We start from the raw sequence: 27,507 nt of genomic DNA, 5'->3' as shown, positions 1-27,507 counted from the left end.
GAAATGCTGAAATTCTTTGACTAATTTAGTTAGTCTAAACTCTTAAAAATAGAAAGTTCTAATAAATATATTTTCTCTCATATTCAGGAACCATAATGGATACTAGAAAAATATTGTGAATCTTCCCACAAAAAAATGAAAGGACAATTTCATTTTAAAGAGTTTTATTACAGGATGTTAATATTTAGGACACTTCAGAGCACCTTATACTTCTAATCAGATTTTGGGTAACTGGTTTTAAAGTGTTACTTGAATATTTTTCTCATACTGTCTTTCAGGTAAAGTACTTCTCAGAGACCGTTTAAGAGATGTTAATTTGATTAAACAGTTTATCCTTAATAACCTGAGACATCAATCCATGGATAGCTTCTATGGTAGTTTTACAGCTGGAAAACAAAACACACATCACATGATGTCATAAATTGAAAACTATTTCAAACACACAAGATCAGCCCCAATCCATCCATGTAACTCCAATGAGTTTGGTTTTATTCATACTTCTCAAACCACCCCAATGTGAAGTTTTCCCTTGTTATTTTATTAGTCTTCCACATGTCTTTTTAACCATTTCATTACTTACTAGAACTTTCACAAGAGAATGACACATAAAATTTGATACAATTGTTCTGTTTTAGAAGGTGAGTAAAATTATACAAACCTGTAATTAGAGATTGATTCCAATATTATATTACATTATAATCTGTTATTCCTTGTTTATTACTTGGGATAATTTGAAAAATAATTTTGAAGAATACTATTTTTTTCCTGAAATAATCACAAGCAATTGTCCTCCAACAATTAGAAGTCAAAGTTAGATTAGCGGGTGAAGGCCTTAGATTTTAGAAATGATAAAAAGTATAAGGCAAAAAGCAATGAAAAAACCCCATCAATATTCAGAAGAGATGCAATTCTTGTAAAGCTACCGCAAAAAGGAAAATACTCTACTTTTGATTACTACTTCTGTTCTATTTCTTATATAATTGAAGACATTGCCATAGTAAAATTTTTGCTTCATAAGACATTGAGAAATAAATGTAGATAAACTGATAAATTACATACATAAAGACAGAGGAACAAAACACACACTCAAAGCAAGTATCTAAAATGACAACTAATGCCAACGAAAAATACTTTTTTTTGGAGACAGTGTCTCACTCTGTCACCCAGGCTGGAGTGCAGTGGCACAATCATGGGTCACCGCAACCTCTGCCTCCTAGGCTCCAGTGATTCTTGTGCCTCAGGCTCCTAAGTAGCTGGAACCACAGATGTGTGCCACCATGCCCAGCTAATTTTTTTTGTAATTTTTGCAGAGATGGGGTTTTGCCATGTTGCCCAGGCTGGTTTTGAACTCTTGAGCTCAAGCAATATGCCTGCCTTGGCCTCCCAAAGTGCTGGTATTATAAGCATGTGTCACCATGCCCAGCCGAAAAATGCAACTTTTATGCAGGCCACTAGCTCTACCTTCTAAAAACCCACTGAGTAGATGGCAGTGAAATAAGGCTAACCCAAAATGACCTCCAATCCCAGGATACACTTCAGGGACCCTTTTCTCCTCTTTTCCCTATAAACCAAACCAGTTCTTAAAATAGATACCAACATGTAAGTGTGTATAGAAGTCAATGTAGTTCTCCCTTCCTTTCTGCCCCTAATTATTGCATTACAATTCAAATTTCTTTTCTTTCTTTCTTTTTTTGAGACAGAGGTTCACTCTTGTTGGCCAGGCTGGAGTGAAATGGCGCCATCTTGGCTCACTGCAATCTCCACCTCCTGAGTTGAGGCGATGCTCCTGCCACGGCCTCCCGAGTAGCTGGGATTACAGGCGCCCGCCACCACGCCTGGCTAATTTTTGTATTTTTAGTAGAGACGGGCTTGTTGGCCAGGCTGGTCTTGAACTCCTGACCTCAGGTGATCTGCCCGCCTTGGCCTCCCAAAGTGCTGGGATTACAGGTGTGAGCCACTGTGCCCAGCCTAAAATTCAAATTTCTGTGAAAGTAAATGTTGTTAATCTATGCAACTTTGTATAGCCTATATATCTGAAGGTCCACATAATTATTTCATAAGTTATTAGAGAACATATCCCAAATTTGTTCCTAATAAAATCTTTGGTAGTAAAATTTGGGATACTAAATTACTGTTTTAGAAGCACAATTTAAGAGAGAGACAATCACTTCCGTAATATCTTAGGATTTAAAGCTTTATTGAATATTAAAATATTATAAATTTAAGAAATCCTAATTTTGGCTGGGCGCGGTGGTTCGTGCCTGTAATCCCAGCACTTTGGGAGGCCCAGGTGGGTGGATCACCTGAGGTCAGGAGTTCAAGACCAGCCTGGCCAACATGGTGAAACCCCATCTCTACAAAAAATACAAAAAAATTAGCCAGGCATGATGGTGGGTGCCTATATTCCCAGTTACCTAGGAGGCTGAGGCAGGAGAATTGCTTGCATCCAGTAGGCGGAGGTTGCAGTGAGCCAAGATCATACCATTGTACCATTGTACTCCAGCCTGGGTGACAGAGCAAGACTCTGTCTCAAAAAAAAGAAATCCTAGTTACTTACACACACACACACACACACACACACACACACACACACACACTTTAAAGATCCACTGAAGGGCTGGTTTTCTTTGTTACACTTTCTAGTTGAACTTAGAAAAGGTGACTGGGAGTGTTCCATAACACTGCTTAGATCTTTGATTTAAGCCTTTTAATGTTCTTACCTGATGTATCCTAAATTTTTCAAAGTTAAAACTTGTGTCTGACAGCTCCTAAAGTTTCCAAGAAGTTAATATTCAGGTACCGTTCTAAGTCGTAACTAAGTTGGGCCATAAGGAATCTGAATCCTACTATTGTTTGCAAATTTTGAAAGAAAAAGAGTTAGGGGCAACAAGAATCTTACAGATTTACTCTTACCTGTCTCTCGTAGCTTTGGCAAGTTTGTCTTCTGATTTTCTGTCATGCGTTTCCAAACCCAGCATGAAACTCCCTCGTCCCAGCTGGGCTTCTGACTGCTCTAACTTTTCAGACAAATCAAAGACCTGACCAGTGGTATAGTCTGCATTCTGTGGGGAAAATGGTATTGTGTCACTACAAAACATAAGTCTACCATTTAAAAAATCTATTTTAATATAAACTAATTTCCTACAAAGATTATTTCATTTGCAAAGAATTCCACTATAAAATCTGAGTGAATAGTCAGTGAGAAGAGAAATCAAATTACATTTGCAAATCTGCTTCCAAATTCAGGTAGTTCAAGTGTAGATAGATGTTTTCCCTTTTATAATTTCAAGATTACTTGGAATTTTTCTCCTTGACTGCTTAAATCTAATATTTGTTATTATGGGAGGCTGTCAAGTATACAGACCTAAGTCCAAGTTCTGGAAGTATGGCAGATTAGTTGAAGGCCTGAGGTATGCCTCCAGGTTCTCTTCTGAAAATGGTAAGGGAGTCGATAATTCCTACCTTAGAGCTACAGTGAAAATTAAATGAAGTAATGCATATAAAGTTTTTGGCACTGTCCATGACACCTAGTAAAGGCTTAGTAATATTAGCTAATTTTGCTATTATTTTTGTTGAACTTTTAGAATTAGTACTTATGACAATATTGATAAAAATAACATTTTAAAAGCTTTTCTGGGTCGGGCGCGGTGGCTCATGCCTATAATCCGCATTTTGAGAGGCTGAGGCAGGTGGATCACCTGAGGTCAGGAGTTTGAGACCAGCCTGGCCAACAAGATGAAACCCCATCTCTACTAAAAATACAAAAAAAAATAGCTGGGCGTGGTGGCAGGAGCCTGTAATCCCAGCTACTTGGGAGGCTGAGGCAGGAGAATCACTTGAACCCAGGAGGCGGAGGTTGCAGTGAGCCAAAATTGTGCCATTGTACTCTAGCCTGGGCAACAAGAGCAAAACTCTGTCTTTAAAAAACAAACAAACAAACAAACAAAAAATCTTTTCTGGTTACAAAATTAATAATTATACAAAAAAATTTGGAAAATGTAGAGCAATATAAAGAAGAAAACACATTTATAATCTCTTCATTTAGCTTTAACCACAATTACAGAGCATTGCTATATGCTTACATGTATACCTACATTTGAAAAACTATAATATTACATATTTTACCAATATTTTTATGGGGTATACTTTTTAATTGTAGTCTAAAACACACAAAAAAATTTCACAAAGTTATTAAGTATACATTATATTTCTTTCCTAGATCTTCAATAGAAGAGTGTGAAGAGGAAATAAACTAGTTGGCAAAAAGTAGCATGTCATTCTATTTGCTCAGTTTGCAAGGAAAGACAGTCAGTCACCAAACAAGAAAAGTTATTTGCTGCCATACCAGTTCTTCCAGTGATTTTTACAAACTTAGTATTTTTAAAAGATGCAAGTATATTCATTTTGTCTGGATCTAAATGGTTTAGGAAACCAGTATGTTTTTCCTCCCACAGACTTGGAAAAAACCCTGAAGTTTATAGAGCTATTTAAGCCATAAAAATATAGGCTACCAGAAAAAGTTATACTATTAAAATGACAATAAAAGATATCCAATTACATTTCAAACGTACACAAAATGAATATAGTAAACTAATTTCTTAAATTAGAAAATAACTTAGGTTACATGCTATAATTAACTTCCTTAGCTGGGGGAAGAGAGAAGTTGAACATATGTCTACATATTTGTTCTTAAAATGCTGCAATGTACTATACATAAAACAAAAAAAAGGCAGAAATGTAATTTAACCTTTTCTTGATTATTAATGTCCTCATCTATGCAGTGCTGGAATACAGGGACAGACATTGGGCTGAGTAGGTAGATCTGCTTGCCTTATACAAAGGTTCAGACTGCTCTGGTCTTACAGTGTTTTCTCCCCTTGCCATCAGGTGTCACTTCTGGCTGCTATTAGTATACTTGCCTCTAAGGAAACAACACATATAAAGCACTTAGCAGTGTCTGGCACATAGGAAGCATGTAACACATATTTGCTATTATGATCATTCTCCATCCTAATTTGCTACTTCTGACTACTAAAGATAAGAAATAAGAACAAATGCTGGTTGCCATGGCTCATGCCTGTAATCCCAGCACTTTGTGAGGCCGAGGTGGGCAGAAGACTTGTGCCCAGGAGCTCCAGACCACCCTGGACAACATGGTGAAACCCTGTCTCTATGAAAAAATACAGAAAATTAGTCAGGCATGGTGGTGTACATCCCTGTAGTCCCAGCTACTCAGGAGGCTAAGGTGGGAAAATCACCTAAGTCCAGGAGGTCCAGGCTATAGTGAGATGTGATTGTACCACTGTACTTCAGCCTGGGCAACAGAGTGAGATCCTGTCTCAAAATAAAATAAAATTAAAAAAAAAAGGAAAAAAGAAAAAAAAGAACAGAAAGCTTGTCAGAGTTGTATTTAAAATAACAGTAAATACACTGCTTCACTTGACTAGCCTAAAAAAAATTCCAGTAAATAACAGGCTTAAGTGAAGTCTTTTCCCATGAATATAATGCACCAAATTAAAAAAAAATCATTTACTGAGGCTTTATTATATGCCAGACACTTTACTAATTGCTTTATATAAAGTAGCCCATTTAATTCTCTGAGTACTTAATGATGTATGTAGTATATCACCATTTCACAACAAAGAAATGCTTAGTCACATTAAATAACTTTCTGAAAGTCACTCAGAACTAGTAAAGTGACAGAGTTGTTTTCAAAGTCAATTTTTTTAGTATAGATATCATTTATTATAGAAGAGACATGGAAATTTACATAATTAAATATTTCGGAACTTAAGTGCAATGAGCAGCTTCATGTTGATGGCATTTCAATAGTGATTTACTTCAGTCTACATACTTTCTAAGAATGTCAGCATCTCTAAATAAGAAATAATCTGGCTAGACATGGTGGCTCACAGCCTGTAATGCTAGCACTTTGGGAGGCCAAGGCGGGCAGATTGCTCAAACCTAGGAGTTCATGAAGCCAGCTTGGGCAACATGGCAAAACCCTGTCTCCACAAAAAGATACAAAAATTAGCCAGGTGTGGTGGCTCACCCTTGTAATACCAGCTACTTGGGAGGCTGAGGCGGGAGGATCGCTCAAGCCTGGGAGGTTGAGGCTGCAGTGAGCTGAGATCGTGCCACCACATTAGCCTGGACAACAGACAGAGACCCTGTCTCAAAAAAAAAAAAAAAAAAAAAAAAAAAATCAAATCCTTGGCCTTCCAGGTCAACTGAATAAACCTGAAGAGTGGCAAAGTAGTTCTCTACTTTGGTGCCTCCATATTCTGGGAGAATAATTCTTTATCTCTAACTTTCACATTAACTGGCTGAATCCACCTTTTCCTTGAAAGCTCAATCCAACAGCTACTACCGTTGCTAGCAATGCTTTACCTTAAGATTTTTCTGGAAGTGTAATGCCTCCTTTGGTTACAGTTTCAGCTGTACTCCTTTCAACCAATACTCGATCAAAGAGCGTAAGAAACTTCTAAGTGCTGGTCCTGCTATGACTCCTGCTGCTGTAGCTCATATTCTCCAAACCCAGTTTAATTCTAAATCCTGTGGTTCTAACCACTATATAGATATATACTGCGATGTGTCTCCCAGTATCTACTGCTTTAAAGTAATGCTATTCTGATTCCCTGTGGGAACCTCTCCTTACCCATTTTTAGTCCTTGAGCTCCTGAAGGAGTTTTCTACGATGTGGCCCAGCAGTAAAGCACTTGCTGTGGCCCTAGCCACTCATCAAGCTTATTCAGTTGGCCCACACCAGGCCTAAAGATAGGCATGTGATTAAGTAAAGCCAGTCAGACACAATAAAGTTTTGCCTGGGAATATGTGAGTGTGTGTTTGAGTATGTGTGTGTGTGTGTATCTTGATCTTCTCTTTGAACATGAAACTGAGAGGCTTGGAGGTCTAAAGCTAAAGCTGCTGTCTTGCTTTCACATGAAGCCTAAAAGTAGCGGTAACTAAGATGAATCAATGCTAAGAGAGAGAAAAAAAACCAAGACCTCATAATATTGTTTGAATGTAAACTTAGCTGTGCCTGAGTTAAGCCCTATTCCTCAACTTTGCAACTTAGACAATTCCCTTTCTTGTTTAAGCTAGTTTCATTAGGTATCCTGTTACTTGTAATCAAGAGTCCAAGCTGAGACACTTGACACACAAAAATCAGTATGTGTATTTTTTTTTATCCATAAATCTCTTTATGGCAGGGGCAGATCTCACCCTGATCTGGACACTCTATTTGCTACTTAGACTTGGTCTCTGTGAGTCATGACACAGATCCTGAATTGGCCTAGCATCCTAATCCAGCTCTGGTGGTGCAGAATCCCACCCTAGCCCTGGTGTCTTGGCCAAGTCAGGTACAGCCTTTCTGTGAAACAGTGTTTGAGATATTAAAGGTCTATGGAGCTTAGATAAAATTCAAATGCATTCCTTACAAGTATAGTACTTACAGTAAGCAAGCTAGAGGAACTCAACGTATTCACCCAATATTTATTCCACAACAGCTCGAGCAATTTGCGATCCAAAGAGGATTTAAAATATGAGACTTCTAAGGCATAATATCTATGAAATAAAAGCACAAAATTTAGTAAGTAAAAAAAAATATTCAACTACATCACATAAAAGTTATGGCTAGTTTTAAGTGAATTACACTTTATTCTCAAATATTCATGTTTTAGTTTTTATTCCAATGAGGCAAGAGCTAACCATGGTTTCCTCACACTTCAAGGGTTGTGGATCCAAATCTCCTACTAAACTTCTTGTTTTATTCCTTTTTTTCTGTAGAGCCCAGAAATTCCCAAAATGTTATTAACAACCAGTCAAAACTTCTGAATGACAAGTTTATTCCTGTTACTGAGTTCATAAATTAAGCCAACAGCACATAAACTTAATGAGCTGCCTCTCTAGTGTCAACTATAATTTTTGTTAGTCTCTTTAAAATAATAAAAATGACATGTGGATTCCATTATTCCCTTCCTAATTCCCCAGTTAGGACCTACTGCTTTTTGAAAAGCAAATTTTAAGGTAGGTCCTTAAGGCATCCAAAGTAATTGCTCCCACTTTCAAAGGTGCCTAATTTATCATCAGGGCATAGTAAGGAAAAATCTAGTTAAATGTCTGAAAAATATATGTATTTTTAAGATGTAAACTTACATCTTAAACTTACACATGCTTCGTCTATCAACGGATATAAAAAAGGATAAGAGACATCTTTACCTTAAGGAACTCAACATTTATATGGGGGATGTGGTCTAAACCCACAAAAAAATTAAATATGAAGATATACATTGAATAACAATAAGTGATGCTACAGTGCTATATAAAATGAATCACCTACCAACTAAAGGTTAGAGATTAATAAGTATTCTTCATATAGAGGAGCTCAAGTGATCACTTGGAGCTAGAACTGCCTGAGAAGCCTCAGGGAAAAGGCAAGGTGTAGGGTAACCATTTTTGAGTCTATGGTACGGATATGTGGAGAGCAAGGAGGGCATTAGGCAGAGAGCATCAACACACGAAAAGGAAAGACATGTAAGGGATAATAAGGCAATGGGTTTAGCTGGAAAATTTAGCAAGAGAAGAATTATGTGAGGGGAAGCTAGAAAGCTATGCTGGGGTCTAGGTGGTGAAGGATGTTACATAAAAGGTTAAGAACTTTTTTTTTTTTTTTTTTTTGAGATGGAGTCTTGCTCGGTTGCCCAGGCTGGAGTGCAATGGCGCGATCACAGCTCACCATAACCTCTGCTTCCTGAGTTCAAGCGATTCTCCTGCCTCAGCCTCCCAAGTAGCTGGGACTACAGGCACCCTCCACCACGCCCAGCTAATTTTTGTATTTTTAGTAGAGATGGGGTTTCACGATGTTGGTCAGGCTGGTCTTGAACTCCCAACCTCAGGTGATCTGCCTGCCTTGGCCTCCCAAAGTGCTGGGAGCCACAGTACCCGGCCAAACTTTGGGAGGCAGAGGCAAAAGAATCACTTGAACCCGGGAGGTGGAGGTTGCAGTGAGCGAAGATCGCGCCATTGCACTACAGCCTGCACAAGAGCGAGACTCTGTCTTAAAAAAAAAAAAAGAAAGAAATTTAAACTTTATCCTGTAGATACCTGGGACTCTTGGAAGGTGCTTGAGTAGAATGGAAGGTACTTGAGTAGAGTAATAATACAGTCAAACGGGTGTTTTATAGAAGCCTGGCTGTGGCAGTACCATTGGGAGATGTTACAGGAGAGAAACTAGAGGCAGGGATTCCACAAAGGAAGCCACTGCAGAAGGGCAGATGAGAAGAGAGAGAGGTTCAGACTCAGAGGTTAGTGGTGCAAAAGATAAAGACACATGGGCACCCTTTTAAAAACAGACTGCTTTTTCTGAGCCGCATCTCGCTCTGTCACTTAGGCTGGTGTGCAGTGGCACAATCTGGGCTCACTGCAACGTTTGCCTCCCAGGTTTAAGTGATCGTCCTGCCGTAGCCTCCCGAGTAGCTGGGATTATAGGTGCCCACCACCATGCCCAGCTAATTTTTTGTATTTTTAGCAGGGATGGGGTTTCACCATGTTGTCCAGGCTGGTCTCGAACGCCTGACCTCAAGTGATCCACCCACCTCAGACTCCCAAAGTGCAAAAATGTTTACTGATTAAAGTTCAGCAGTGAAGAAATAAAACATAATAAATTAAAGACATCATGCTGGGCGCAGTGGCTCATGCCTGTAATCCCAGCACTTTGGGAGGCTGAGGCAGGCAGATCACCTGAGGTCAGGAGTTCGAGACCAGCCTGGCCAACATGGTGAAACCCTGTCTCTACTAAAAATACAAAAATTAGCTGGGTGTGGTGGTGCGTGCTTGTAAGCCCAGCTACTTCGGAGGCTGAGGCAGGAGAATCACTTGAACCTGGGAGGCAGAGGTTGCAGTGAGCCGTGACGGCGCAACTGTACTGCAGCCTGGGCAACAGAGTGCGACTCCATCACACACACAAAAAAGAACATTTTTGGGCTGGGCATGGTGGCTCATGCCTGTAATCCCAGCACTTTGGGAGGCTGAGGTGGGCAGATCACGAGGTCAGGAGATCCACGCCATCCTGGCTAACACGGTGAAACCCCATATCTACTAAAAATACAAAAAATTAGCCGGGCGTGGTGGCGGGCGCCTGTAGTTCCAGCTACTCGGGAGGCTGAGGCAGGAGAATGGCGTGAACCTGGGAGGCGGAGCTTGCAGTGAGCCGAGATCGCACCACTGCACTCCAGCCTGGGCGACAGAGCGAGACTCCGTCTCAAAAAAAAAAAAGATCATTTTTGAATATTCTAGCAATTCTAGGTTCAAAATTCTAGTCTTTAGCAATGTAGGCTGCCAGCAAAGTAGCTATCCCTCTTTGGTAGGCTCATATTTCACAGTGGCAAGGTAAGGTATTAGACAAAAGAAAGTTATTTAAGGCTTGGTATGCAACAAGATCTTTTAAAAAAAGTTATTTAAAGAAGACAGAAGGATAAACTAATGAAATAGACAAACAGGGAAATTAGATCTGTTTGAATACAGAAAACATAAAGTATCTCAATCTTTTTTGTTTCAAAGTATAAACCTTTGATACCACTGCAACTCAATATAAATAAAAAAAATTGAGAGTTCCTCTGAAGATTAAAGTATCACAGCAAAGGTGTTTCCAGGCTTAGGAGCAAGTCTCTCAAACAGGAATTATTTAAATTCCTTTTAATAGGGCAAATTAAATAATTAACACTAAACCTCTATCTGAATATGTATTTTTTCTATAACCGGGCATGGTGGTGTGGCTGTAGTCCCTGGCCAACCTAGTGAGACTCCATCTCAAATAAAAAAACAGAAACCAAAAAACAAAGGAAGAGAATTGTATTTACAGAAATATGTCAGAGATTATTGAAAACCACATATATTTAAAAATTCAATTTTAGAAATTCTAGAATTTTCTAAGAACCTCTAAACAGAAAAATAAGAGCAGTAGTAGCACATTGGTAGCCAAAGTATTCTTTGAAGTTGGGATAAATGGTACAGAGAAAAGGGGGCACTAGATAATCATTTATAAGCAGTAATTTTTTTTGGTGCCCACTCTTCTATGTGGTATGCCCTGTTTCAAATCCAAGGATACAGCAGTAAATTTGTGTTCACATTCTAAAGGGGTCAGAAAAAAATATGTCAAAACATATCAGATGGTTACAAGTGCTAAGAAGAAAAAGCGGGGAAAGAGGAAACAGAAGGTGTTATTTTACATAGATAAAATAGTACATCATGATCATGCCTAATGAACTAATGAACATTTTCTATTAGGACGACCCTGTAAACAGATACTCAATGCTTAAAGTAGTTAAGTGAGCCACATGGAAATAAGAGTGTTCTAGGCAGAGGGAACAGCAAGTGCCAGTGCCCTGAGCCATGAGCCTGCTGGCACATTTGACAAACCATAAGGAAGTCAATATGGCTGGATTGCAGACCAGCAAAAGTTCAGTGATAGAGTTGTGTAGTCTGTGATAAGGACTAAGGATCTTGTTCTTGGTGAGATGGGAAGTCATTCTGAAAAGGAAGAGTATGATCTGACTTACAGATCTTAACAGAATCAGTCTGGCTGAAAACAGAGCTTTAAGAAGTGAAGGGCACAAGTAGAAAGACTTGCCAGAAAGCAAGTGCTTGATTGAGGCTCCAGATGGCAGTGGCTTGGGTGAAAATGATAGTAAGAGAGGCGGTGAGATATTTTTAGAAGGTAGATAAAACTGTCCCCATTGACTTCTTTAACATTAAAAAAATTTAAGATATAATTCATACATCATAAAATTCACCATTAAAAAAAGTATGTAGGCTGGGCATGATGGCTCACACCTGTAATCCCAGCACTTTGGGAGGCCAAGGCAGGTGGATCACGAGGTAAGGAGTTTGAGACCAGCCTGGCCGACATGGTGAAACCCTGTTTCTACTAAAAATACAAAAATTAGCTGGGTGTGGTGGCATGCACCTGTAATCCCAGCTACTTGGGATGTTGAGGCAAGAGAATTGCTTGGACCCAGGTGGTGGAGGTTGCAGTAAGCCAAGATCATGCTACTGCACTCCAGCCTGGGCAACAGAGCAAGACTATGTCTTGTGGGTCGTGGGGGAAGGTATGTAATACAGTGGTTTTTAGTAAGAATTCTTATACTTTATAACTTTAACTTTTTAATATGGCTTCTTTAATCTTTCAAATCTTTCAAAGATTAGAAAGAATCTTTGTTCAGTAAAAATTATATATTTTGAGGGCTGCAGACATGCTAGTGTCAGCTGGCCCTGAACCCATCTTTATCTTGTCATAATTTTATATAGGCCAAGTATCTTGTACATTGAAAAAATGTTCAGGTTGTGTAAAAGGCAAATGACATGCTAGTTTGAAACATTAATAAAAAATGCAAAAGAAAAAAATTAAAAAATGCAAACATTCACCTAAATTCATATACTATTATTGTGAAAGCTATCATGAAATGTATTTTGTGCTTTTTTTCTCATCTGTAAAAAAGGGCCTTGGACTGGTTGATATCTATGGTTTCTTTCAGCCTCCTGAGTGCTGGGACTATAGGACTGTGCCACCTCATCTGGCTAACTTTTATAACATGTTTTGTAGAGATGGGGTCTCACTATGTTGCCCAGGCTAGTGTTGAATTCCTGTCCTCAAGCAATTCTCTCACTTTGGCTTCCCAAAGTGCTGGGATTATAGGTGTGAGTCACCATGCCTGGCCCAGATATCTTTTTAAATTACTTACTGTTTGCAGTGTACACCAAAATCTTCTATTTTATTAAGTGGGATAGTCTGGTACTCAGAAGGTCCTTCATCAGGAGGTTTGTAGCCCTAAACAAAAATGAGGCAAACAGAAGATTAAAAAAATATATATATAAACGAGAAAAACATCATGTTTTCTATGCAGCTTTCTAATTACAGGATTATTAATTTTGGGAGGCAAATACTTAACATGAGCATTCTAATAATAAAAAAAAAATACTGTTTCTACTTTCCCCCTACCCTGTTTGGTGGCTATAGGCTGGATTTTGCTTACAGATTTATTTTTCTTCTCCTTAGGTGATGTACTTTTGTTCTAATTAACTATTTTAGATTGCAGGCTCCTGCCAGGGAAGGAAACAGACCTATAGATTTAGCTCGTTTTTTCTCTAGTACCTGTCAGAATGCCACAGGCACACAGATAGTTATTAAAGACTGCTTTCCCAGTAAAATTAACAATATATAACAGAAATGTATTACCCTTTGCTAGGGACAGCTTGTGGTAGTTTACTATTTTGTAAATATTATTAAATTGTTTTAACAAAAAGAGATATTGCTAATGTCTTTAATAATAAGTCAAATATTTGGAATTTAAAACATGTAAGGACTTATAATTTTAAAAATTACTAAGCATTCCTACAGTCCCATCTACTTGGGAGGCTGAGTTGGCTTGAGCCTAGGAGATGAAGGCTGTAGTACACTATGATCATGCCTGTGAATAGCCACTGTACTCCAGCCTAGGTAACACAGTGAGACTCTATCTATCTCTTAAAAAAAAAAAAAAGTTACCTTTGGGTATGTCCTAAAGGCGCCAAGATTCACTTTCCCTGCAGATATTGTTCTTGTTGGATCAATCTATAAGAAAGATATATTTAATATTTACTGATATAAAACTGTATGCCTTTTATTGAAACATTATTAACCTAGAAATGTATACATACATATAACACTATATACATACACAATAACCAAATAAGAATAAACAAACCAAAAAACCAAAGAAGTTCAGTAAGAGGGTAATATAAGTGTCTCACAGCTAACTTAGAGATTAGAATTATTATAATATTTAAGAATATCATTTGAAGGTTTGCTCATCTCTTTTTAAAGTTTTCTTTTTTCCTTTTAAGAGATGAATAATTCCTACCTTCCTCATAAAACTGGATTGCACTTAAAACACCCTGAACATAATAAGAGCTGCTCTAGCAATTCCTGCTTATCTCAGATCAGTCAACACTGATTGAATGCCTATGATGAGCTGGCACTGAGACATAGATGCTATGACTATCCACATTTTATAGAGGGGGGAAGTGAGATACACAGTGGTTAAAAACACTTGCTCAAAGTCCCAGCTTCTAGGAGATGGAATTCACATTGAAACCTAGGCAGACTGACACCAGAGCAATTTCTCTTTACTACACTGTTATTATTTCTCATTATACTTGCTTCAGCAAATCTTCATAAAGATTAAAATTCTTACCACCACTGCTACAAATGGTTCCTGGAACTGCTGATTGAGCATCTGAGTACTAACATCAATCCCAGAAAGCCAGCAGCCATAGCCAGGATGGCTATGATACCACCCGATTGCATTTTCAAGGCGGCCAACCTAACAAATGAAGGGGCAAAAAAGTTTAAGATTACTCTTTAATTAATTTACAAGGTACCAGTACAATAAAGGTAACCAGTCTCCTTCCCATCTCTTTCTCCTCAATTACCCAGTTTTATCAGCCCAGATGTGAAATCTATAGGCAATTGCTTACCCTTAGAGATATTCTTTGTATACAGAATACATATTCTTTGCATATATATAGATTGATAAAAACACACACAGTAGCATACCACGTAACAATAATAATGTTTTACACTTTGCTTTTTCACTCAATAAACTGCTTTGGAGTTTGCTTCACATAAGTCATCAATATACATGACGGTTACCTTTTTTTCTTTTTTTCTTTTAAAGGCTGCCTGGCAGTCCACTGATGGAATATACCATAATTTATTTAGCCAGTTTTATACTCAGTAACTGAGTTAGATTGTTTCCAAATTTTTTATTTTAAACACATATCTGGTAATAAGTGTGAGAGTTTATTTAAAAAAAAAAAAATCCATGCCATAGACCGGGTGCAGTGGCTCATGCCTGTAATCCCAGCACTTTGGGAGGCTGAGGTGGGTGGATCACTTGAGGACAGGAGTGGCCAACACTCCTGTCCTGGCCAACACAGAGAAAACCTGTCTCTACTAAAAATACAAAAATTATGGAAGGGCATGGTGGCTCATGTCTGTAATCCCAGCACTTTGGTAGGCCAAGGTGGGCAGATCACTTGAAGTCAGGAGTTTGAGACCAGTCAGGCCAACACGGCAAAACCCATCTCTACTAAAAATACAAAAATTATCCAGGCCTACTGGTGCACGCCTGTAGTCCCAGCTACTCAGGAGGCTGAGGAGGGAGAATTGCTTGAGCCCAGGAGGTGGAGGTTGCAGTGAGCCAAGATCACGCCACTGCACTCTAGCCTGGGCAACAGAGTGAGTCCCTGTCTTGAAAAAAAAAAAAACAAAAAACAAAAACAAAAAACCATGCTATAAATCTTATCACGCTTTTAATCTCGTACATTTTACATATAAATCATTAAAATTTAAATATAACATTTCCTATAAAGGGGATAATTTTAAGTCTAGAAACTCAAAAGTCACCTTGAGACTCTAACTTGCACTTACTAAACTATAAGAAACAACATTTTTACCTGTTTGGCATTTTCTATGTATGCAGCCATGTATTCATATGCAGCAGCCTGAGCATTTACTCGAGTTTCAGTGCCCTCCACAGGCAAAGCAAAGCTGTCCATAATGATCATGGTTTCACCATCCACCTTTCCTAGCATCAGACCCATCACTTCCAAGTTGCCTCCTGATCTGGCATGCATCACCATCTTCAGTAGAGCCAATGCCGAGATTTTGCAGTACTTAAAGTAATGGTGACTGCAAAACAAAATCACAATGTAATTAAATTTCTTATATAAAGTAAAATTTCAGAAAAGTTTTTATGAAGATAAAGAGTAAGTATTGAAGGAATTTACAGCGATGGAAGGGGAGTGTAGACTATGGGGAGAAAAAGTAGAAAAGGACAGTTTTTGCAGGCTGGAAACAATAAGTATGTTATAGTCCTGCAATGCATCCCCCTTGGGGGAGGGGAAAAGTCTGAAATAGTTTTTTAATATGCTAAATAAGGGAGTAACATGACCAGTTCAATAGACTTTTTCTCCATTAATCTGGAATCACCCAATCTTGGATTCTGACTGCTTGGATGGTTGTGCCTAACTGTTCTGAGGCCTAACCTCTGGCCTAATGGTTAAGAATGTGGGTTCTGACATTCATCTGCTAAGGTCTGAATCTTGACATTGCCATTCCCTAGCTGTGGTATTGGGACAACCATGTAATGTCTATGCCTAGGTTTCCTTTTCTGTAAATAGGGATAGTCATAATTGTTATTAGGATAAAGTAAATGAAATAATGTATATAAAGTGCTTAGCTTAGCACCTTACACATACTAGAACCCTAATAAGTGCTAGCTGTTATCAGCATTATTAACCTGTCTCTTAACCCTACTCTCAAAGACCAGAGTGTTGAAGGGTGGGCTTCCCTGTTATATCAGCCTCAAATTAAAAAGTAGCCATAATATCCTAGTCTTCTATGATCATTATTTCAGAGTTGGTCATCAGTGAATTAAACTCTTGAATAAAATTACATTTTGGTCTCATTAGTGCAGCCCAAGACAGCTAGGATGAATATAATTAGAGCCACAATTAGACAGTGAAGCAGGCCGACAGTTTCCAAATATTTAAGAGTACACAAACCTAAAATGCACAACCTGCTACAGAAACAAGCAGACAACCAAGCAACTTAAGCAGCCTTACAGAGCAGTCAGTCAACGTCTCTACAAAGCCTTTTTAGATGTCTGCCCACAGAAAGAATCCAAATTTAATTCCTAAGCTTTGCCAGATTTCAACCAAAAGCTGAAAAATGTGTAGACCTCATGTGGAAATCAAGACATGAATCGAAATCTTGGCTTCTCCCTTTACTGGAGAAAAGAAGAAAGACAAGTTACTGTGCTCCTATTACATATATTCTAGACGACTCTTTTTATACATTATCTCACCTAATCTCTATGACAATACCAATAGGTAGGTCTTATTTCCATACTATGACAAATGAAGATGGATAAGTAAATTTCCTAAGGTCAGTCAACTAGTTAGTGACAGCTGTGAAGTTTGATCTTAGGTCTGACTATTGCTCAGCTAAAAGTTCACTTATCTCAGTGTGATCATAAATTACATAATGTATTTGCTTGTTTTTTAATTTGTAAAAAAAGGATGGATATACTGTACTGGGTTGTCATAAAGATTAAATGACGTGGAAATCTCTAGCTAGATGCTTCCGCAATTCACCATTGTGGAATCTGAATACTGAGAGACAAGGCTAGCTTTGTAAAAAAAACTGTGAGGCAGTAGAAGTATGTCCTCTTGTTGACTACAGCTCTCATTTCTATCTAACCATTAGCTTTTGTGCTCCTTTTACTCTCTCTCAAACATAGCCCGTAATAATTATCTTTTCCTGAGAGCAGGAAATCTCTCAGGAGATGCTCTCAGGAAAACATAAATATTATGGGTAAAGATCCCTCGACTTGTCACCACTCCCAGGGAAAAATGGGTATTGTTGAAGGGCAAAAAATCTTAAGCTCTATTTTTAAAATTTCTGGCTTATGGGAACTGATGGAGTAACATTGTAGAGACCAGGTAGAGCCTCCGTGTGCCTCCGAAATAATTATCAGCAATCAAAAAACTATTATAGACCCAGGCCTCACGCCTGTAATTCCAGCATTTTGGAAGGCCAAGGTGGGAGGATCGCTTGAAGGCAGGAGCTCGAGATCAGCCTGAGCGACATAGCGAGGACCCACCTCTAGTTAAAAAAGAAAATAAAAGAAAATAGCTTATAGCTATTTTTGAGACCTTGAGCTGCTGACTCGATTTCTGAAAACAGCTGCGGTCCCCAGTAAGGGAATAGCTGAAGACCCAAATAAGGTGCATGTCGACACTGGGTTCAAGGCAGGGTGTGCGGCATATATGACAATACGGATGTTCAGAAGTGACAACTTAAATCACCGCTTGTTGTTCTCTCCTTACATCATCCGGGGGTAAATGGATTAAAGCGACAGAAAGGGGAGTCAAAGCCCCAGCGGAGGGCTTAGGCTCTACTTGCAGATCCAAGGCGCATATTCTGTTCCCCTCCCCGTCGGTGAAAGCTCTTCACCCCTTTCACCTCCCTCTCCCTCTGGGTCTCTTAAACTCCCGCCAACCCTTCCCTCCCCTGCGTCTCGCCAGGGACCTCCTCACTCCTTAGTCCAGGGCTTCGCCGCCAGGATTTCTTGCTGCTGTTTCTTGTCGTATTTGTAGATTTCATCGATACTCTGAGCTTCCTGCATATTGTTGGCCAATTCCCAGGTTTTCTGAGCCATACCGCTCCCGGACGCCGCCATTGCAGAGAAAGCAGAGAAGTTGTCGTCTCTACAACCAAGACGCAACTTTACCTCGCTAGGTCTCCGGGTGTGGGCCTTGACCCTCCGCACCACGGGAACAAACTCTTACCTAGACTCTCGGGGCAGCCATGACACCTAGAACCGGAGGTGAACTTGGTAGAGACCATTCAGGGAAGACAGGGACCTTTCCGGGACATGACGATATAAGCAGCAGTTACAGGAATAGGGAGAGACGAATCTTCTTGTGACTTAAATTAGAACATCTTGTCTCGGAAAATTGTATGTGTGAAATAGAACAAACAGAATTATAGGGTATGGGAATGGTATAGTCTTCCATACCGGAAGAAGGGCATGTAACGTTATTCCAGAAACTGTTATTTGCCTTCTCTGCTTGTACTGCGCAGGCTCGGTCTCCGCCATATTAAAGGTAGTTGGAGCCTCAACGGTGGGATGTGGAGGGCAGAAAGTGTTTTTGTGTGGGTCTAGGTACCTTAAATGAGATAAGTTTGTTGAAAGACTAAAGGGTAAGGCCGTCTGTTGTACAACTGAGCTAAAAGTCGTTCTGGAAGCTGGTTGAGAGGAAGATAAACATGGCATTCCAGTTTACTTCAAGATGACTCACTGCACATGCGTAAAAGCTAACGGGCTCGTGGTGGCTTGGCACTTAACTTGCAGATGGGCTTTTTCTATCGATGCCAGGAGGCAGTGGGTACTCCTTGATTGCTATTGTCATGTCTTTTTGGGTGTCGGTAAAAATTAACATCTACATATGCATAATGTGCCATTACTGATCTGAAAATGTCCAGTACTCCGTTCTTATAATAGGTTACAGTTAAATCTTTGGCACTGCTGTGAATTATGTGCCATTACTGTTCTGAAAATGTCCAGTACTCAGTTCTTATAATAGGTTACAGTTAAATCTTTGGTACTCCTGTGAACCGCATTTGTTCCCAAAGCGTAATTAATCTCGGCAACTGGTTTGTTTTCTTCCTACAGTTAATACAATGTTCAATTATTTTTTAAATTAGTTTACGTGTTTTAGGTTTTCTTTTTTCTCCATCTCATTTCTCCATCCATGCAAGATTTTAAGTTTCAAGACACAGGGAGCAGGTCTGCGTTCCTTGTTTTATCTCCTAGCACCTAGCATAGGTGTTCAAGATTTTTTTTTTTTTCCTTTCCTGAAAAGATAGTATCACAGGCCAGGCGCAGTGGCTCACGCCTGTAATCCCAGCACTTTGGGCAGCCGAGGCGGGCGGATCACTTGAGATCGAGAGTTCGAGACCAGCCTGGCCAACATGGTGAAGTCTCTAAAAAAATACAAAAAAATTAGCCAGTCGTGATGGTGTGCGCCTGTAGACCCAGCTACTCAGGAGGCTGAGGCAGGAGAATCGTTTGAACCCAGGAGGCGGAAGTTGCAGTGATCCTAGATCGCGCCACTCCAGCCTGTGAGACAGAGCCAGTCTCAAAAAAAAAAAAAAAAAAAAGAAAAGAAAAGAAAAAGAAAAAAGAAAAGATAGCACCACAGCTGTTAACAACCTGGCCCCTACGCACCTCTTCCAGCTTCATCTCTCTTTAGTCCCCCCTGAAACTTTTCGTTCTAGCAATGCAAATATATTTCCTTTGGCTTTGCATATGTGGTCAGCATTGCTTGAAATGCTCTTTCCTACATTTTCTGCCTGGGAACTCATATTAATCTCTAAAAATACAGTCCAGTGAGATCGACCACGAACTCTTTCTTGACACTCCAATGACCATTCCTTCCATGATGTCTCTTAAGTCTCTGTAGGTGCTTCTGTAACTGTTACAATGCGTTGTAATAATCAGTTAAGACAAAAACATTGGAATTATCGAATCCACACCACAGCTTGCTGTTTTGGCACTTTCAGTTGAAGAAAATTTGCTTTAAAACCATCTTACAAAGAAATTTAGGGTAAAATAGTACATTAATACCTACCCTTAGTTCCACTCTCCTGGGAAACTAGAGGTCTCTTTTCTAGTAGTAGCATATGGCCATATGCTATTGTATTGGGGTGAACTAAATAACATGTTGAAAATGATAAGGAAAGCCCAGGACCCAACGTTGACGACACTCCTGGGCTAGAGTAACGCCCTGAGAGGTATGCCAACATTTTTCCTCTCACTACCTCCCCATTTTTCTTTCCAGGCTCTGACACTGTTCCCAAGCTGGCTGGTGCATGGGAAGTTGGAGAGGCTGAAGTAGATTTAGCCTGAGAAGTGGCCCCCACGGTTTAATAGCCCCTGGGCAAAGCGGGAGAACGGGTTGTCCAAGTCCCCTGCCAGGGTGCTGGCGAACCGAGAGAGCAGCGGGCAGCTATGCGGCCTCCGGGACAGCAGGGGGCGATGTCTTGCCGCGCGGCCGCCTGCAGTGAGGGCGGGGCCGCACCCGGCGGAGGGCGGAGGGCGAAGGGCGGGCGGAGGGCTGGGCCTGAGGGGCGGAGCCCAGGCCCGGAGGTTTTTCGCGCTGTTTCCGCGCCAGGTGGTGGCTGCTACCTTTTCGGTTCGCGACGATCCTGTAGAGCACTGTTCGTCTCCCGGTCTCAGGGAGCCCGCTCCCCTGAGTAAGAGTCAGCCAGCCGCGGATGGGGAGCGTGAGCTGCGGGGTGTCGTGCGGTGTGGTGTGGGTTGAGAGTGGAGAGTCCTGGGGCTGCATTCGCGGCCCCGGAGCGGGGGTAGGGGCAGGGGCTCCCTCGGGGCGTAGGTCTCGAGGCAACTAGGCCGGCGACGTGCCGGAGTTACAGGCTTTGGAGTCTGGGGGTGGAAGAGGGGGGTGGTTTCTTGTCGGCAGGGGGCATCGTGGCGGTTGGGCGCGGTGGGGGAGGTGCCCGAGTTACGGGTGTGGAGAGTTGGGGTCTCGCGGCCGAGAGGCGGGCACCATTGACTGAGTTAATGAGGGTTGGGGGCGGGAGTTCCTGTGAGCAGGGGTCTTGCAGCTGCCGGGTTCGGGGAGGTGCCCTGGTTACACGGTCCGGATTCATGGGCCACCGTGGTCGCTGCCGCCCGCGGTGTTGTTGTTAGCTGGTTGCCTGACGACGCACTGACGCTTCCTAGTCAGTCACCTCCAGGGCCTGAGGGCGAGCAGTGCCTTGGTTCCCACGCGCCTCCTCTACCCAACTGCGAGGCCTCCCCTGCTCTGTCAAGCCTCCCCAGGCGCCTTTTTAGCCGCTCGGTGCTTGTTATTGTTAACGTGGGAATGCTTGTGCGCACTGCTTTGCTAGTAAAACTTACTTAATCTTCACTGTAGCTCGGTATTGTTGTTACCGTATTTCCCCCCGTGATTGCCCGATTGCTTGAGCTTAAACCTCTTGTTTCTAACTGCCTTGATTTTAGGAATCTTACGTGGGACTTGAATCCAGTTGTCAGTACATGTTATTAACGGAACTCATCTTTTGAGAGAGGCTAGCTCTCAAGATTGTAGGATTAAGACGCTTAACTAGGATTTCGGGGAAGACTAAATTCTGAAGTAAACCACCACCTGGTTTCCAAACACCATGGAAAATGCAGGGGCCTAAAAGCAACCAATAGGAATTTGTAAAATGCTAATTTAGGCCTTTTACAAGTTATTTAGGCTCTGTTCTGTGTGAAAGAATGACTTGTCATGTTAACAAGCTCCATGGAAGCTACTGAGGTATTTTCTCCGTATCATTCTTCTCCCTAGGAGGTCGCTAGCTTTCTGGTGATTAAATATCTACTGAAATGCTCCACAGGGATCAATTTTTTGTTTGTTTGTTTGTTTTGTTTTTGGAGACAGGGTCTCGCTCTGTTGTATAGGCTGGAGTGCAGTGCACCATCTGGACTCACTGCAACCTCCCCCTTCCAGGTTCAAGCAGTTCTCCTGCCTCAGCCTCCTGAGTAGCTGGAACTACAAGTGCATGCCACCACGCCCAGCTAATTTTTGTACTTTTAGTAGAGAAGGAGTTTCACCTTGTTGGCCAGGCTGGTCTCGAACTTCTGACCTCAAGTCAGAAGCCTTTGCCTAGGCTTCCCAAAAATGCTGGGATTACGGCCCTGAGCCACATGCCAGGCCACGTTTGGGTCTTCTGCCAGATAGCCTTCTGGGAGGCAGTGGGTGCGTTTAGACAGAGTAAATTGAAACAGGCCACTTTCGGTACAGTTTTTCTCAAATGAAGCTTTCAGACAAATATTATTTAACTGTTACACATTTGAGCAGATTTCAGATTATCCTTTTTTTTTTTTTTTTTTTTTTTTTTTGAGACGGAGTCTCGCTCTGTCGCCCAGGCTGGAGTGCAGTGGCCGGATCTCAGCTCACTGCAAGCTCCGCCTTCTGGGTTTACGCCATTCTCCTGCCTCAGCCTCCCGAGTAGCTGGGACTACAGGCATCCGCCACCTCGCCCGGCTCATTTTTCGTATTTTTAGTAGAGACGGGGTTTCACCATGTTAGCCAGGATGGTCTCGATTTCCTGACCTCGTGATCCGCTCGTCTGGGCCTCCCAAAGTGCTGGGATTACAGGCTTGAGCCACCGCGCCCAGCCCCAGATTATCCTTTTAACATCATTCTGACTTAGGTTCTGATGTACTTTTCTGAGTGGCAGGCAAGGATGTTTGAGCAAGTGTTTCAGCAATTTGGCATAACCCTAAGGCTAATTTATGTTATTGCCCTTTATCATCATTAAGGGTGTATTATTAGTAGCTGCTGAAAGACTTCAACATGGTTTTATATATTTATTCACTCTCTCTTTGTATCCTGTCTCCCAGCCTCCCTCTTTCCCCCAGCAACAGTATTTACATGTTAGCAATATTAGGGAAATTTGTCAAAATTTGGGTGTACCCATGGGAGGAAGTTGCTCATGTGGATGCCATCTGCCAGGAGAAAGATGGAGAACCTTTCATTCGGTAGACAGATCTCTGGATGGATGAGAAGTGAGAAACATTGTCCTGGTCACTTTGTCCCTCCCTGTCTTCTAAAGCTCTTTCACTGGCCCCTCCCCCTACCCCACATGTTATCACACTTTGTCCCTCCCTCTCTTCTAAAGCTCTTTCACTGGCCCCTCCCCCTACCCCACATGTTATCACACTTTGACACCTAGGTCTTGTTCCCCTACTCTAGGGTCTCTTTTTCCAGGCAAAACTTCTCCCACAGCCTTAATGATTATTTTATATACTGCTAGATCTTTATTTCCAGCCTGGGTTCTATTCTGAGTTCTAGACATTTTTAGATTGTTTTCTTCATATCTCCAGTGCATCCATTATGGATATCTCACATTTAGCTCCTAAACCCCTGTCAGCTGCTGTGGCAGGGGGCATTATCTTGTCCAAATTTGAGGACAAGAATCATGTTTATATAAATACATATATATACATATATATACGTATACATGTATACTTATATACACATATATATTTATATACACACATATATACACATATATGCATACACACATACATATATACACACATATATACATATGTACACATTGGTTTTTTTTGTTTGGTTTTTTGTTTTTTGAGACAGAGTCTCACTCTGTCACCCATGCTGGAGTTCAGTGATGTGATCTTGGCTCACTGCAACCTCTGCTTCCCGTTTTCAAGCAATGGTTCAGCCTCCTGCTACGCCCAGCTAATTTTTTATATTTTTAGTAAAGATGAGGTTTTGTCATGTTGGCCGGCCTGGTCTCAAACTCTTGACCTCAAGCCATCTGCTTGTCTTGACCTCCCAAAGTGCTGGGATTACAGGCATGAGCCACCATGCCCCGGCCACATTTTATATTTTTGATCACGCCAGCCTCTAGCACAATGTCTTGCTTTAGGAGGGGAGTCATTTTCCGTTTCTCATGCTCCCATAGTGGGAAGGAAATTTGTACTCCAGTCCTTGAGAGGGAAAAGGATAGGAGCAACATTTTCCCATCTTTTTGTGACTGATGAATTTGGGAGAAGGAATTGGGCAAACTCAGTTCTTACTGGGTTCTGTTTATTGGATTTGACTAGACTTAGCAGAACGGGTATGCTCTGGTGTGCTTATATCTATATGATAAGCATAACGAGCCAAAGGTTAAGATTTAGAGAAGTTGGTATAGATTATGATAACCAAGTATCAATTATTGATGATTTAAATCTCAGCATACTTTATGTTTGCAGGCTCTGTTTTTTTGTTTGTTTGTTTTGTTTTTTGAGACAGAGTCTCGCTCTGTCACCTAGGCTAGAGTGCAGTGGCACGATCTCGGCTCACTGCAAGCTCTGCCTCTCGGGTTCACTCCATTCTCCTGCTTCAGCCTCCTGAGTAGTTGGGACTACAGGTGTCTGCCACCAAGCCTGGCTAATTTTTTTGTATTTTTAATAGACATGGGGTTTCACCGTGTTAGCCGGGATGGTCTTGATCTCCTGACCTCGTGATCCGACAGCCTCAGCCTCCCAAAGCGCTGGGATTACAGGTGTGAGCCACTGCGCCCGGCCACAGGCTCTGTTTTTAAGAGGTAAATCTTCATATATGCAAAGACTATAAAGATACAACAATAAACAATAAAAGAATTGATCTTTTTTTTTTTTTGACACTGAGTATTGCTCTGTCATCCAGGCTGTAGTACAGTGGCGTGATCTGGGCTCATTACAACCTCTGCTTCCTGGTTTCAAGCCATTCTCCTGCCTCAGCCTCCTGATTAGCTGGGACTACAGAGGTGTGCCACCATGCCTGGCTAATTTTTGTATTTTTAGTGGAGATGAGTTTTGCTGTGTTAACCAGACTGGTCTCAAACTCCTGACCTCGGGTGATCCATTCCCCTTGGCCTCCCAAAGTGCTGGGATCACAGGCATGGGCCACCACGCCTGGCCTGATCTGTTGATTTCCAAGTGTTAGGTTCTCTGTCATACTTTTTATATGCATTATTTTGCTTTTTCTTCATAATATACTAGAATAAATGATATTTCCGTTTTATAGATTAGGCATAATCTATAGGTATGTTAAGGAACATACTTGAGGTCATTCACGTTGAGATCAGTAAGTGATGGAAATATATTTCAAACCCAGTTCTTTCAATTAAACTGTTTTCCTGAGAACTGTTTATTATCTACATACTATGTACACAGCTACTGGGGAAATAATACTTGGCCATGATGTCTTGAAAAAAGTTGTGAGTGACTTTATATTGTAGAGTGTCAGAGATATAAATAATCTCATTTAGGTTTCTTTCAGCTGATTTATTTTTGGCAACTTAATCCTTAAATTACAAACTTTCTTACTGTATATTGTACATATGCCATATTTATTAACCCTGTCTCTGTGATTCACCAAGTAATTCTTGAATAATTGTGTAGTTGAAATATGTTTTATGTAAGTTATCACATGCTTTTAGGAGTGAGAAAAAGAAAAATGGCCGTGACATCTGACATCTAGAAACTAGTATTGCTAGAAACTAGCCTGGCATTCACAGTAACTTTGTGTTTTTCTGTTGAAGATAAACTATTGTACAGAATGTCAACATCAGATAAGGCCACTCTGTGTCTATGATGGATCAAGACAAAAACATTCCATCATTGTGTCCAAACACAGACAAATGTTTTCCAAGACACAAGATACCAAACATTCCCTTTCCCAGCTGATGTGAATGTCTACTGCTTGTTTACCAGTTACAGCATTAGCCTCCCCCTATATTTTAGATTTATTGAGTGGTACTATCATAGAATTAACCCCACTTCCAACAGTGTTCAATCCTGAGCAAAACTCCACTTCCTTAAATGAAGCCTTCTCCCAAATCACCCAACACATATAAGTCTTTTCCAATACCCTTTTACCACAATACCACAGGGTTCCCCACGGTGTGTGTTCTCTGTGCATTCCTTAATGCAATGAGTAGTAAATCCAACTTAACTGTAGTAGTTTTCCTGGTGGTCTTTGACTGGAGATCATTACCAGGAGAAGACTCATTAGTGTCTTTGACTCTTTAATATTAAAGTCATTATAATCTAATTGGATTAGATATAGGACAAAATTAGAAGTGATTAGAAATGTACTTATATCTCGGATAAATCTTACGTTTTAGTTATGGCATATGCTATATTTACTATGGTTGTTTAAAAGTATGTTTTATTATTGGTACTTTTTGTACTTTTGATTACTGCAAGTTAAAATCAGTTCTATAATTTATAATGTTAAATAATTACAGTAAAGATAAATATAAGCATCTAGGCCGGGCGCGGTGGCTCAAGCCTGTAATCCCAGCACTTTGGGAGGCCGAGATGGGCGGATCACGAGGTCAGGAGATCGAGACCTTCCTGGCTAACACAGTGAAACCCCGTCTCTACTAAAAATAATACAAAAAGCTAGCCGGGCGAGGTGGTGGGCGCCTGTAGTCCCAGCTACTCGGGAGGCTGAGGCAGGAGAATGGCGTGAACCCGGGAGGCGGAGCTTGCAGTGAGTCCAGAACGCGCCACTGCACTCCAGCCTGGGCAACGGAGCGAGACTCCGTCTCAAAAAAAAAAAAAAAAATATATATATATATATATATGTATAAGCATCTATAAATTCAAAAGGGAGATCTTTCAAAGCCTGGTTAGACCAACATGTAAATGAACATGTTAATAATTGTTAATAGGTTGTATGGAAACCTTAGTTCCGTGTGAAGGTGGCATGTTACTGCTTTTTTTTCTTTTTAGATAAATGACATTTCTTTCTTTCTTTTTTTTTTTTTTTTAAGACGGAGTCTTACTCTGTTGCCCAGACTGGAGTGAAGTGGCATGCTCTCGGCTCACTGCAACCTCCACTTACCTGGTTCAAGCAATTCTCCTGCCTCAGTGTCCCCTAGTAGCTGGGATTACAGGTTTACACCACCATGCCTGGCTAATTTTTGTATTTTTAGTAGAGACGGGGTTTCGCCATGTTGGCCAGCCGGTCTCGAACTCCTGACCTCAGGTGATCCACCTGCCTCAGCCTCCCAAAGTGTTGGGATTACAGGCGTGAGCCACCGCCCCCAGCCTAGATAAATGATATTTCTGTTTAAATTCTGTGCAAAATTCTATAGCAAAATATATGCATTATCTCATCATTTTATTCCTATCAAGACATAGAATATTTAGGAAGATTAGAGGATTTTAGGGATTGATTTTTTTAAACATGATAACTTGTTTGCTGTTGAGTTGTTCAGAATTTTTAGGATTTAGGAAATCTTTGTTTCAGAAAGATTTAGGAAGAATCTTTTGTGACTATTAGCAAATTAAAAATGGCTGAAATAGGCCGGGCATGGTGGCTTATGCC

The 27,507-nt window shown here is 40.7% G+C and overlaps 2 protein-coding genes across 18 annotated transcripts in view; one reads left to right on the top strand and one right to left on the bottom strand.

The window, feature by feature from the left end:
* Nucleotides 1-147: 147 nt before the first annotated feature.
* Nucleotides 148-18,636, bottom strand: COPS5 (COP9 signalosome subunit 5). 4 transcript variants are annotated; one of them, XM_050802043.1, is made up of 9 exons: nucleotides 18,394-18,636; nucleotides 18,142-18,312; nucleotides 15,496-15,730; nucleotides 14,232-14,360; nucleotides 13,544-13,609; nucleotides 12,741-12,826; nucleotides 7,455-7,566; nucleotides 2,914-3,062; nucleotides 148-386 (listed from the first exon to the last, which is right to left on the bottom strand). In XM_050802043.1, the coding sequence occupies exons 2-9, from the start codon at nucleotides 18,282-18,284 to the stop codon at nucleotides 302-304; spliced, it is 1,005 nt and encodes a 334-aa protein (XP_050658000.1). In that variant the 5' UTR covers nucleotides 18,285-18,312; nucleotides 18,394-18,636; the 3' UTR covers nucleotides 148-301. The 4 variants fall into 4 exon arrangements, 3 of the variants coding, with proteins under 3 accessions (XP_050658000.1, XP_050657999.1, XP_050658001.1); XM_050802042.1 differs by having other exon boundaries at nucleotides 18,142-18,635; XM_050802044.1 differs by lacking the exon at nucleotides 18,394-18,636 and having other exon boundaries at nucleotides 18,134-18,213.
* Nucleotides 18,637-20,740: 2,104 nt separating this feature from the next.
* CSPP1 (centrosome and spindle pole associated protein 1) overlaps nucleotides 20,741-27,507 on the top strand; it is a 130,191-nt gene continuing 123,424 nt past the window's right edge. For 13 of the 14 annotated variants that reach the window (XM_050802019.1, XM_050802021.1, XM_050802015.1 and 10 more), the window contains exon 1: nucleotides 20,741-20,863. The gene's annotated coding sequence lies outside the window, so the exon portion shown is untranslated. Of the gene's footprint in view, nucleotides 20,864-24,613; nucleotides 24,734-27,507 lie in introns of those variants that run through there. The other variant, XM_050802020.1, reaches the window with a different exon arrangement.

Source organism: Macaca thibetana, chromosome 8, assembly GCF_024542745.1.
Source record: "Macaca thibetana thibetana isolate TM-01 chromosome 8, ASM2454274v1, whole genome shotgun sequence".
Classification (NCBI taxonomy): Eukaryota; Metazoa; Chordata; class Mammalia; order Primates; family Cercopithecidae; genus Macaca; species Macaca thibetana.
This window is presented reverse-complemented; position numbering and strand designations above follow the sequence as displayed.

Excerpts from the sequence above, each read along its gene's own strand:
- COPS5 (XM_050802043.1), bottom strand. The coding sequence starts at position 18,284 with ATGGCGGCGTCCGGGAGCGGTATGGCTCAGAAAACCTGGGAATTGGCC. Across the intron at positions 15,731-18,141 it reads GCGAAGCCCTGGACTAAGGA|TCACCATTACTTTAAGTACT; the intron begins GTGAGGAGGTCC and ends TTTGTTTTGCAG. Across the intron at positions 13,610-14,231 it reads AACCATTTGTAGCAGTGGTG|ATTGATCCAACAAGAACAAT; the intron begins GTAAGAATTTTA and ends TCTTTCTTATAG.